This window comes from Salvelinus sp. IW2-2015, linkage group LG28 (assembly GCF_002910315.2).
Source record: "Salvelinus sp. IW2-2015 linkage group LG28, ASM291031v2, whole genome shotgun sequence".
NCBI lineage: Eukaryota > Metazoa > Chordata > Actinopteri > Salmoniformes > Salmonidae > Salvelinus > Salvelinus sp. IW2-2015.
The window spans coordinates 4,801,163-4,815,079 of record NC_036868.1 but is presented as its reverse complement, the minus strand read 5'-3'; the positions used below and the strand labels follow the sequence as shown (position 1 = coordinate 4,815,079).

At 43.1% G+C, this 13,917-nt stretch overlaps 1 protein-coding gene across 1 annotated transcript in view; it reads right to left on the bottom strand.

The window, feature by feature from the left end:
• LOC139023197 (uncharacterized) overlaps nucleotides 1–13,709 on the bottom strand; it is a 16,567-nt gene extending 2,858 nt beyond the window's left edge. Inside the window, exons 1-3 of the mRNA XM_070435738.1 lie at nucleotides 13,576–13,709; nucleotides 13,172–13,241; nucleotides 209–700 (exon numbers count right to left, since the gene is read on the bottom strand). Of these exons, the coding sequence (XP_070291839.1) occupies nucleotides 209–700; nucleotides 13,172–13,241; nucleotides 13,576–13,709 (696 nt within the window). The remainder of the gene's footprint in view (nucleotides 1–208; nucleotides 701–13,171; nucleotides 13,242–13,575) is intronic.
• Between the last annotated feature and the right edge of the window lie 208 nt (nucleotides 13,710–13,917).

The following is a 13,917-nucleotide window of genomic DNA, read 5'->3' as shown; positions in this document are numbered from 1 at the left end:
GGGGGGGGGGGGGGGGGGGGGGGGGGGGGGGGGGGGGGGGGGGGGGGGGGGTGGCCTGGTAGGGAGACTGGGGTGAGGAGGCGGAGGGAGACTGGGGTAGGGCTGTAAGGGAGACTGGGGTAGAGGAGTGGAGGGAGGGAGACTGGAGTAGGCTGTAGGGAGACTGGGGTAGAGGAGTGGAGGTAGACTATTGTGGCTGTAGGGAGACTGGGGTAGAGGAGCGGAGGGAGACTGGGGTAGGCTGTAGGGAGACTGGGGTAGAGGAGTGGAGGGAGGGAGACTGGAGTGGGCTGTAGGGAGACTGGGTAGAGGAGTGGAGGGGGGAGACTGGAGTGGGCTGTAGGTAGACTGGGGTAGAGGAGTGGAGGTAGACTATTGTGGGCTGTAGGGAGACTGGGGTAGAGGAGTGGAGGGAGACTGGGTGGGGCTGTAGGTAGACTGGGGTAGAGGAGTGGAGGTGACTATGGTGGGCTGTAGGGAGACTGGGGTAGAAGAGTGGAGGGAGACTGGGTAGGCTGTAGGTAGACTGGGGTAGAGGAGCGGAGGGAGACTGGGGTAAGGGCTGTAGGGAGACTGGGGTAGAGGAAGCGGAGAGACTGGGGTAGAGGAGTGGAGGGAGACTGGGGTAGGCTGTAGGGAGACTGGGGTAGAGGAGTGGAGGCAGGGAGACTGGAGTGGGCTGTAGGGAGACTGGGGTGGACTGTAGGGACACAGGTTAGATCAGAGACTAGATATATTGTGACAGAGGGCTTATTGGTCCGGTGCACAGGAGGATGTGAGATTTGATCTGTGATATGAACACACAGGCTTCCACCCTCTTCTCAGGGGGCTAGCTCCATCCACAGATTGGCCAGATCTGGCAGATAGCTGGAGTTGTACGTACCACCATCTTCATAATACAGTCAGCGTTTGTCAGTCTCTTTGGTTTACAGTTTGTACGTCAGTCTGTATTTCTCATTGCATCCTACGTAACATGTTAGAATTAAAGATAGCCTGTATTTAGATACAGCTAGCTTATTGACTTGCTAATGGTAAATGAGAACCATAGGCTCTGTGAAAGGGCTCCATTGTACACATTAAGCATTAAAACTCAGTACTGGTTACGAAAGCAAGTGACTGTAGAAAGATAGTATTAAACACTGGAAGATAGAAAACAATATAGAATTCATAAATACAGACTGGTTTATATTGATTCCTTCCTCATGACTGCTGTATCGTTTTATCTCCACAGAACAGTGATAATAAGCAGAATAGAGTCTGCATCCCAAACAGCACCCTTATCCCTATATACTGCACTACTTTTCACCAGGACCTATACGACTCTGGTCAAAGTAATGTGCTATTTATGGTATAGGGTGCCTATTTGGGATGCAAAACAGATACAATGGAATTTAGCATCGGAACCTAATTTGTTATGTTGTAACTCCAGCCTTGGCCGTTTATACTTGTCCCCTACTGTACCTTTACTTCAGGTTGAGTGAAATCAATAGCAATTGCTGGACCCTGAGAGAAAACAGACGGGGCAGAGTTAAACACTGACCTTTGAGTTGGTAATGAGATGCAGGTGTGGAAATGAGCTTACTCGAGTGATGCTCGAGTTTAAATGCTGTATCCACTTGAAGGGCCATCATTGTATTCAAGTTAAGTCAATTATATCAAATGTAGCACATCAAAAACATACATTTTACATTATGGTGCTCAAATAAAACAGTACTCTCTTACCTCCACTCCACATAAATAAAAAAGAAACAAAAGCCAACAAAAAGAACTCCAATCCTAGAATCCGACTTTGGCCTACCAGAGCAAAAATCCAATGTCAAATCATATCAAAACCAAATTCACACATGAATCCTATGCGCTAACAAAACAGTCGATCCAATTCTAGCTAGCCTTCCATATTTCTCCAAATGACACAATGATTGCATTCGAAATGGCACCATATTTCCTATAAACAGTAGTTCAGTGAAGGACCTCGGCGTTACTCTGGACACCGATCTCTCTTTTGACGAACATATCAAGACTGTTTCAAGGACAGCTTTTTTCCATCTACGTAACATTGCAAAAATCAGACATTTTTTGTCCAAAATCGATGCAGAAAAATGTATCCATGCTTTTGTCACTTCTAGGTTAGCCTCTACCGCTTCTCTCTCCCGGATCCGGGATCCTCCTCATCAAAAAAGCTGACTAGCATAGCCTAGCCTAACGGGACAGGGATATCATATAATATAATTTTCATGAAATCACAAGTCCAATACAGCAAATGAAAGATAAACATCTTGTGAATCCAGCCATCATTTCCGATTTTTWAAATGTTTTACAGCGAAAACACAATATGTATTTCTATTAGCTAACCACAATAGCCAAACACACAACCGCATATTTTCACCATGTTTCCACCGCATAGGTAGCTTTCACAAAACCGACAAAATATAGATAAAATTAGTCACTAACCAAAAACAACTTAATCAGATGACAGTCCTTATAACATGTTATACAATACATTATGTTTTGCTTCGAAAATGTGCATAATGTTTGAGGTATAAGAATCATAGTTTTACATTGCAGCTACCATCAAAAATGCACCAAGCAGCGCAGAATAATTTACAGAGAGCAACGTGAAATACATAAATTATCTCCATCATAAACATTTATGAGAAAAATACATGTGTACAGCAAAATGAAAGATAAACATCTTGTGAATCCAGCCAATATTTCCGATTTTTTAAGTGTTTTACAGCGAAAACACAATATAGAATTCTATTAGCTTACCACAATAGCCAAACACAAAAACGCATTTAATTCACCGCAAAGGTAGCTTTTCGCAAAAAAACAGCAAAAGATATAAAATGAATCACTAAACCTTGAACAAATTCATCCAGAGACAGTCTTATAACCTCATGTTATACAATACAATTCATTTTTGTTTGAAAATGTGCATGATTTATAGCCTACAAATTCCTGCGTATACATTGTGAATACGTGCAATCGATTCACAAGATTCTCCGGAGATATTTTGGACACTACGAACCGTAATCTGACCAAAGAACTCATCATAAACTTTACATGAAAAAATACTTGTTGTATGGCAAATGCAAAGATACACTAGTTCTTAATGCAACCGCTGTGTTAGATTTTTAAAATAACTTTACCATAACATACAGCTTGCGTTATTGTGAGACAGCGCTCACCAAAACGGCGGAGAATATAAATAACATTTTACACAGAAATACGAAATAAACATCATAAATGTTTTCTTACTTTTTGCTGAGCTTCCATCAGAATGTTGTACAAGGAGTCCTTGTCAGAATAAATCGGTTGTTTGGTTTTTAGAATGTCCATTTCTTCTGTCGAATTCGCACCACAATACTAGCCAAGGTTGCTAACATTCCCATCCTCTCTTGACGCAAAGAACGGAAAACTCCAAAAGTCCCAATAAACGTTGAATAAACTGATAAAACTCGCGTTGAAAAAACCTACTTTATGATGGTTATTATCATATGTATCAAATAAAATCAGAGCCGGAGATATTCGCCGTGTAAACCGAACGCTTTTCAGAAGACAATGTCGAGCTCCGCCGCACGCCTTCGAAGACAAAAAAATTCCGGACCTGCCACTCCAAAAGCTCTTGTTTGGCCTCATGCATATCGATAAATAAAAGCCAGTTGAATAGCAGGCCTGAAACAGAGCCTCGTTTTCAGATTTTTCACTTCCTGTATGGAAGTTTGCTGCAAAATGAGCTTCTGTTTTACTCACAGATATAATTCAAACAGTTTTAAAACTTCTGAGTGTTTCTATCCAATAGTAATAATTAATATGCATATTGTATGATCTAGAAAAGAGTACGAGGCCGTTTCATTTGGGCACGATTTTTTCCAAAGTTGAAAACAGCGCCCCGTATTGACAAAAGTTGTTAAGCTACTGCAATGCTCTACTTTCTGGCTACCCAAAACACTAAATAAACTTCATTAGTGCTAAATACGGCTGCTAGAATCCTGACTAGAACCCCCCAAAACTATCATATTACTCCAGTGCTATCCTCCCTACACTGGCTTTATAGATAAACGTTGATTGATTGATGGTGTTGATTGATGGTCAAAAAGCACTGAATCAAATCAATTCAAATCAAATTGTATTTATTAAAGCGCCTTCTTACATCAGCTGATAAGTGGCTGTACAGAAACCCAGCTAAAACCCCAACCCGCAAGCAATTGCAGGTGTAGAGGCCACGGTTGGCTAAGGTAAAACTCTTTAGAGAAAGCCCAAAACCAAGCAAGAAACCTAGAGAGGAACCAGGCTATGAGGGTGGCCAGTCCTATTCTGGCTGTGCCGGGTGGGAGATTATAACAGAACATGGCCAGATGTGTTCAAATGTTCATAATGACCAGTATGGTCAAATAATAATAATCACAGTAGTTTGTCGAGGGTGCAACAGGTCAGCACCTTATGGAGTAAATGTCAGTTGGCTTTTCGATAGCCGATAATTGAGAGTATTCTTACTGCTCATGCTGTCTCTAGAGATTTGAAAACAGCAGGTCTGGGACAGGTTAGCATGTCCGGGTGAACAGGTCAGGGTTCCATAGCCGCAGGCAAACAGTTGAAACTGGAGCAGCAGCACGGCCAGGTGAGCTGGGACAGCAAGAGTCATCATGCCAGGTAGTCCTGAGGCATGGTCCTAGGGCTCAGGTCCTCCGAGAGAGAGAAAGAAAGAAAGAAAGAGAGAAAGAGAGAGAGAATTAGAGAGAGCATACTTAAATTCACACAGGACACCGGATAAGACAGGAGAAATACTCCAGATATAACAGACTGACCCTAGCCCCGACACATAAACTCTGTTAGCATAAATACTGGAGGCGAGGACAGGAGGGTCAGGAGACACTGTGGCCCCATCCGATGATACCCCTGGACAGGGCCAAACAGGCAGGATATAACCCCACCCACTTTGCCAAAGCATAGCCCCCACACCACTAGAGGAATATCTTCAACCACCAACTTACCATCCTAAGACGAGGCCGAGTATAGCCCACAAAGATGTCCTCCACGGCACAACCCAAGGGGGGCGCCAACCCAGACAGGAAGACCACATCAGTGACTCAACCCACTCAAGTGATGCACCCCTCCTTGGGACGGCATGGAAGAGCACCAGRAAGCCAGTGACTCAGCCCCTGTAATAGGGTTAGAGGCAGAGAATCCCAGTGGAGASAGGGGAACCGGCCAGGCAGAGACAACAAGGGCGGTTCGTCGCTCCAGTGCCTTTCCGTTCACCGTCGCACCCCTGGACCAGACTACACTCAATCATAGGACCTACTGAAGAGATGAGTCTTCAGTAAAGACTTAAAGGTTGAGCCCGAGTCTGCGTCTCWCACATGAATTCCATAAAAATGTTTGCTCTATAGGAGAAAGCCCTGCCTCCTGTTTGCTTTTAAATTCTAGGCACAATTAGGAGGCCTGCGTCTTGTGACCGTATACATGTAGGTATGTACGGCAGGACCAAATCGGAGAGATAGGTAGGAGCAAGCCCATCTAATGGTTTGTAGGTTAGCAGTAAAACCTTGAAATCAGCCCTTGCCTTAACAGGAAGCCAGTGTGGAGAGTGTAGCACTGGAGTAATATGATCAATGCTTTTTGGTTCTAGTGAAAATGGCTAAAAAGCAACAAATTTGAGGTTTTGGACTAGCCTAGTCAAAGTCCAGATCTAATCCCAATTGAGATGCTGTGGCAGGACTTGAAACCAGCAGTTGCTGACTTGAAAACCCTCAAATGTCGCTGAGTTAAAATAGTTCTGCATGGAAGAGTGGGCCAAATTTCCTCCACAGCGACGTGAGAGACTGATCAACAACTACAGGAAGTGTTTGGTTGGAGTCATTGCAGCTAAAGGTGGCAAACCAGTTATTGAGTGTAGGGGGGCAATTACGTTTTCACACAGAGGCATTGGGTGTTGCATAACATTGTTTATGAAATACTGTAAATGAAATAAGAATGTAATTGTTGTGTTATTTGTTCACTCGGGATCCCTTTATCTAATATTAGATTTTGGATGAAGATCTGATAACATTGAATATCAAAAATATGCAAAAGTAGATCAAATTAGAAAGGGGGCAAATACTTTTTCACACCACTGTAGATACTGCCGCCCGGCTGCCTAAGCAGGAACCTGTCTGTCTGRCGGAGCTAATTAGGCTTCACTCCCTGTCACACGTCTTGTCACTTCCTGTGACGGCTTCTCTTTCACAACACACATTGGTACACCTGCCAGGCAGGAGGCTGGAGGAGAGTAGAAAGATAAAAACCGGATGAACACAGGCGGCAGGCGTGTGAATACATATGAAGWGGCAGGGGACTGTGTCCAAGCCAGCTTGTGAGGCAGAAGAGGAAAGAAGTGTTGGGTTCGCTCAAATGAAACAACAAAGAAATGGCAGACTAGGTTTTGTGGTTTGGTATTCAAAGGGGGTTGGGTGTGTGCTGTGGCATACAGTGATCATATAGGCTACTTTGAGAGGGAGAATATTCTGGGTCTTACTTGTGAAATTGACTTGTACACCTCAAAGGCAAAGTAGCATGCTCCCTGGACTATAGACRAGTTTAGATGTCTGATGTATCACACAAACATAAATTGCGCGTCTTATAATACAACTCCAGGCATGTGCTTTCTTTTCAGGACAATATATAATGGCTGCAGGCTATTGTGGCTGCTGCTATCTTTTCAATGAATGAATAAAACATCAACTCTTCCAATCTCAAGGATCCCAGAAGGCTCTGCATGTTATATCCATTTCTACTGTACCTGTACTACTGTGTTGATTGGCTGTAGTTACTACCCACATCATCACAACTGCTTATATATAATATGACAAACAATTATGTCTCCACCTCTGGAGGAAAACCCAGGGTGCATGCGAAATGGCACCTTACTCTCTATCTACTACATTACATTTGACCAGGGCCCTGGACAAAAGTAGTGCACTACATAGCCTAAGACTGGAAAATCAAACTGGCTCCCTCTACTACAGTAACGATATACCGAACAGCAGATGTACCAAAGAACCGCAAAGGCACCATAGAACAGTAAAGATACCGAACAGTAAAGGTACTGAACAGTAAAGATACCGAACAGTAAAGATACCGAACAGTAAAGGTACTGAACAGTAAAGGTGCCGAACAGTAAAGGTACCAAAAGGTAAAGGTACTGACCAGTAAAAGTACTGAACATTAAAGGTACCAAAAAGTAAAGGTACTGACCATTAAAAGTACTGAACATTAAAGGTACCAAACAGTAAAGGTACCAAATAGTAAAGGTACCGAATAGTAAGGGTACTGAACAGTAAAGGTACCGAACAATAAAGGTGCCGAACAGTAAAGGAACTGAACAGTAAAGGTACCAAAAAACAGCAAAGGTACCAAAGAACAGTAAAGGTACCAAAGAACAGTAAAGGTACCAAACAGTAAAGGTACCGAACACTAAAGGTACCAAAAAACAGCAAAGGTACTGAAGAACAGTAAAGGTACCAAAGAACAGTAAAGGTACCAAACAGTAAAGGTACCGAACACTAAAGGTACCAAAAAACAGCAAAGGTACCAAAGAACAGTAAAAGTTCAGAAGAACAATAAAGGTACCAAAGAACAGTAAAGGTACCAAACAGTAAAGGTACCGTAGAACAGCAAAGGTACCAAACAGTAAAGGTACCGAAGAACTGAAAAGGTACAGAACAGTAAAATCACCAAAGAACAGTAAAGGTACCAAATAACAGTAAAGGTACAGAACAGTAAAGGTACCAAACAGTAAAGGTACAGAACAGTAAAGGTACAGAACAGTAAAGGTACTGATTCCATTTATAGTGGGGCTATGGTCACAAGTAGTGCACCATAAATGGAATGGGGTTCCATTTGGGTCTGGCTTTTTAGTGGTTCTTGTCTCTGTGTTGTTGTTGGTCGAGCTGCTCCCGACCACCTCCATGTCTCTCACCCAGACCTTTATCTCCACAGTCCGCAGTGTACCGTTGGACTTAATTAACTGATAACAGGCCCCACAAGTGTTTCTTCTCTGGCCTCTGACTGGATCTGAGCAGTAGTTTAAAGTACTTAAGTAAAAATACTTTAAAGTACTACTTAAGTCGTTTTTTGCGGTATCTGTACTTTACTATTTAAKTTTTTGACAACTTTTACTTCAATACATTCCTAACGAAAATAATTTTKTTTTTACTCCATACATTTTACCTGACACCCAAAAGTACTCGTTACATTTTGAATGCTTAGCAGGACAGGAAAATGGTCCAATTCACACACTTATCAAGAGAACATCCCAGGTCATCCCTACTGCCTCTTCTCTGGCGGACTCACTAAACACAAATTCATATTTTGTTAATATATATCTGAGTGTTGGAGTGTGCCKCTGGCTGTCCYTAAATAAATAAATAAAAAACAAGAAAATGGTGCTGTTTGTTTTGCTTTATATAAGGAATTTGAAATTATTTATACTTTTACTTTTGATACTTAAGTACATTTAGAGGCAAATACTTTTAGACTTTTACTCAAGTAGTATTTTGCTGGATGACTTTCACTTTTATTTGAGAAACTTTCTATTAAAGGTATCTACAGTATACTTTCACTCAAGTATGAAAATTGGGTACTTTTTCCACCACTGGATCTGAGCTAGGAAACCACGGTGTAATCTACACTAAGGCACAGAGCTGATATCTTCACCCMTTATGTTCCATAACCACAGATCCAGGTGGAATGAGTGCCAATTGTTTGATTTTAGATGACGAAGCGGTCACCACCATATTAATGAACTTTTGAGGTGAAATTGAAATTTTGTMGACTCATACATCACCTGGAATGAAAACTACCATAATTCGTGGCTGTGTGCACCCAAACAGTCCTTACCCAGAAAGCTTATCACCTATTGTGGGTAGTTCATTACCAAAAATCCCTGAGAAGTACATGTTAGGTTCCACTCACCAGATACTAACAATTGAGTACCAAATGGCACCCTATTCTCTACATAGCCCTACAAAGCCCTATGGGTCCTGGTCAAAAGCAGTGCAATCCTATGGGCCCTGGTCAAAAGTACTGCACTATATGGGGAATAGGGTACCATTTGGGATGCAGTCAACATCCTTCATAAACTGACCACTCCAGATTAATTATTTTCTGGGTTCTAATAATCTGAGATTATACAAAATTGTATCTGTAGTTTATGGACATGTTTGGATGGTTGCCAGGCACTTAGCAGGTTCAGGTCAAGGTGGAGTTTTAGTGTCTGCTTGTTCAATATGGCCCTAAGGCAGAGGTCATCATTTTAGCTGCTAGTGCCTGATGATGTCATCAACATGCAATTTACTAATAGCAGGAGGGCATACTTCACAAAAACATTGTTTATTGGAGCTGACAATGTGGTCAACAGACTGTTAACTGTAATAGAAGAGGTAACATATTCACACAGAAACACACAACCATTGATTGAAATACATGTTTATTGTGAAATGTAATGAGAACATTGGTTTAACAATATATTTTCATTCGAGTCATTTTAACTACCAGWTAATCCAATAGCAAACAATGCTAGAAAAGTGTTTCAAATCTCCCTTAGAAGTGCTGAAAGTAATATGCTACAGTACTGTAATTTACAGTAGATTACACAGTTTTCACATTAGGCAATACACTTGCAGTACCAAACAAAATTGACAGAAAATCTATAATTTCCATAAAATCTATCCAATGTGTAATCAAAGGTCTGATCAATGAAGACATCCTCAGATATAATTGCAACATAGGTGTACTGTCTAATCAGACAGTACACCTATCAGACAGTACACCTAAACATGGGTGTACTGGTGTAATCAGAGAGTACACCTAAACACATAGGTGTAATCAGACACTACACCTAAACATAGGTGTACTGTCTGAAACAAATTAAATAAATAAAAATAAAACATAACGTTGAGCATGCATTCATTTGCATCAAGCCTGTCTTGAGCATTTGGCCATAAATTCTCATCCATATCACAGTGAATATCCTCATTGTTCATGCACCGCGGGAAAAACCTTTTGGCTTGGTGAATRCAAGCTTGACATTGGTCTGCACTGATGTCGTCGCATGCCTCATTCATGGCCAGAAGGAGGGTGGCACGCTCATGGGGATGGCGATCGTATGCTTCCCACCTCCACGCTGAAAAAAAACCCTCCTCAATAGGGTAGAGGAAAGGAGAGTATTGGGGCAGGTGTAGGGTCACGAATAGGGGATGAGCCCGAAACCATGCCTGAACCACCTCTGCATGGTGGAACCTGACATTGTCCCACACAATGACATAGGTGACCCCTTCACCTTGACAGGCCCGCTCAATTTCATTGAGAAACACAATGAGGTGTGCAGCATTGCAGGAACTAGGTAATGGCCTACGTCCTACCACACCATCTTCAGAGATAGCTGTGCGCATGAGGATGTTTCCCCTACGTTGTCCAGGCACTTGGACGGTCGCCAGTTGGACGGTCGCCAGTTGGCCGGTCGCCAGTTGGCCGGTGCCCACGGCACCCGAATTTTGGCCACGTTGAAGCCCGCTTCATCAATAAAGATATACTGTGTAGCATCAAGCACCATCACCCTTTAAAAATATATTTTGGTTAGTTGTTTTTTACAGTATAGTTCCAATATGATATTGTGAAGTAGCATGTGCCTCAAATAGTAACACAGTATATAGTCCTGTACCTGAACATCCTCTGCCCGCAGTTATTACACCCGGTTGTTGTTTCTCTCAAATGYCACCAGGTAAATGTGTTTCATAGATACCTGGTGCCTATTCAAAAGGCAGGCGATTGCTGATGGATGCCACATTGGCAAAGGTGTCATCGTTCTCCTCAATGGCCTGCTTTATTTCGGACAGCCGTATGTTTATTTTTTATTTTATTTATTTCACCTTTATTTAACCAGGTAGGCAAGTTGAGAACAAGTTCTCATTTACAATTGCGACCTGGCCAAGATAAAGCAAAGCAGTTCGACACATACAACAACACAGGGTTACACATGGAGTAAAACAAACATACAGTCAATAATACAGTAGAAAAATAAGTCTATATACAATGTGAGCAAGTGAGGTGAGATAAGGGAGTTGAAGCAAAAAAAGGCCATGGTGGCGAAGTAAATACAATATAGCAAGTAAAACACTGGATATGGGATTTGCAGTGGAAGCATGTGCAAGTAGAGATAGAAATAATGGGGTGCAAAGGAGCAAAATAATAAATAAATAAATACAGTAGGGAAAGAGGTAGTTGTTTGGATAAATACAGATGGCTATTACAGGTGCAGTAATCTGTGAGCTGCTCTGACAGCTGTGCTAAAGCTAGTGGAGGAAGATAAGTGTTCCAGTTACAGAATTTTTGTAGTTCGTTCCAGTCATTGGCAGCAGAGAACTGAAAGAGGCGGCCAAAGGAAGAATTGGTTTTGGGGTGACCAGAGAGATATACCTGCTTGGAGGCGTGCTACAGTGGTGCTATGGGACCAGCGAGCTGAGATAAGGGACTTACCTAGCAGAGGTCTTGTAGATGACCTGGAGCCAGTGGGTTTGGCGACGAGTTGAAGCGGAGGCCAGCCAACGAAGCGTACAGTCGCAGTGGTGGTAGTATATGGGGCTTTGGTGACAAAACGGATGCACTGTGATAGACTGCATCCAATTTATTGAGTAGGGTATTGGAGGCTATTTGAAATGACATCACCGAAGTCGAGAATTGGTAGGTGGTTCAGTTTTACAAGGTATGTTTGGCAGCATGAGGAAGATGCTTTGTTGCGATTCTGAGATTAATTTTGGATTGGAGATGCTTAATGTGAGTCTGGAAGAGAGTTACAGTCTAACCAGAAACCTAGGTTATTTTAGTTGTCCACATATTCATATCAAGCTGTCCAGAGTAGTGATGTTGGACAGGCGGCAGGTGCAGGCAGCGATCGGTTGAAGAGCATGCATTTAGTTTTACTGATAAAGAGCAATTGGAGGCCACGGAAGGAGAGTTGCATGGCATTGAAGCTCTCTGGAGGTTGTTAACACAGTGTCCAAAGAGGGGCCAGAAGTATACAGAATGGTGTCGTCTGCGTAGAGGTGATCAGAGACCACCAGCAGCAAGAGCGACATCATTGATGTATACAGAGAAGAGAGTCGGTCCAAGAATTGAACCCTGTGGCACTACCAAAGAGTGCCAGAGGCCCGGACAACAACCTCCGATTTACACACTGAACTCTATCAGAGAAGTAGTTGTGAACCAGGCGAGGCAATCATTTGAGAAACCAAGGCTGTCGTGTCTGCCGATGAGGATGTGGTGATTGACAGAGTCGAAAGCCTTGCCAGGTCAATGAATACGGCTGCACAGTATTGTTTCTTATCGATGGCAGTTAAGATATCGTTTAGGACCTTGATCGTAGCTGAGGTGCACCCATGACCAGCTCTGAAACCAGATTGCATAGCGGAGAAGGTATGGTGGGATTCGAAATGGTCGGTAATCTGTTTGTTGACTTGGCTTTCGAAGACCTTAGAAAGGCAGGGTAGGATAGATATAGGTCTGTAGAAGTTTGGGTCAAGAGTGTCCACCCCTTTGAAGAGGGGGATGACCTCACCTGCTTTCCAATCTTTGGGGATCTCAGACGACACGAAAGAAAGGTTGAACAGGCTAGTAATAGGGCTGGCAACAATTTCAGCAGATAATTTTAGAAAGAAAGGGTCCAGATTATCTAGCCCGGCTGATTTGTAGGGGTCCAGATTTTGCAGCTCTTTCAGAACATCAGCTGACTGGATTTGGGAGAAGGAGAAATGAGGAAGGCTTGGGCTAGTAGCTGTGGGGGGTGCAGTGCTGTTGACAGGGGTAGCCTGTTGACAGGGGTAGCCAGGTGGAAAGCATGACCAGCCGTAGAAAAATGCTTATTGAAATTCTCAATTATAGTGGATTTATCGGTGGTGACAATGTTTCCTATCTTCAGTGCAGTGGTTAGCTGGGAGGAGATGTTCTTATTCTCCATAGACTTTACAGTGTCCCAGAACTTTTTGGAGTTTGTGTTGCAGGAAGCAAATTTCTGCWTGAAAAAGCTAGCCTTGGCTTTTCTAACTGCCTGTGTATATTGGTTTCTAGCTTAACTGAAAAGTTGCATATCACGGGGGCTGTTCGATGCTAATGCAATGACATTCCTGGCCRTCACCATTTCCACCACTGTCCACTTCTGCTGGTCGGTCAGCACACYGCCACCACCATGGGGTCTTCTGTCAATTCTGAGAGTAGAACAGAGTATACTGTCAACAGATCATACTGTAAGAATACTGTAGTATGTTTTGTGAATGTACATGCATTACAATGTCATTTACTGTAAATGTAACGGTAAAGCATAGTTCATATCCTGCAGACTTACTGGTTTTCTTGGTGGAATGTTCTCATGATCGAATTGACAGTTGATCTTTTCAAATTGGGGTGAACTAATCTGGCAGCCTCTGCCATGGTAAGGCATCAGTTTACCACATGGTCAACATCGATGGCCCAGACTTCATTAGACACAACAGTTCCCTGCCTCCCTCTGATGTCCATCTCTTTGACGGGGCCCATGCCCACCTCTGACGGGGCCCATGCCCACCTCTGACGGGGCCCATGCCCACCTCTCTGACGGGGCCCATGCCCACCTCTCTGACGGGGCCCGTGCCCACCTCTCTGACGGGGCCCATGCCCACCTCTCTGACGGGGCCCATGCCCACCTCTCTGATGGGGCCTTTGTCCACAAGCTCTTACATTTCTTCCTCTCCCATGATGTCTATCCTGCTCCATGATGAAAGAAATTGCAAGTGTTCACACACACCCTTTTATATGGTGACCAGTTATGGTTACCACTATGTGAAATCAATTAGCAATAACGAGTACTCATTATGTATGGTTGTCATGTACATTATCATCCATGTA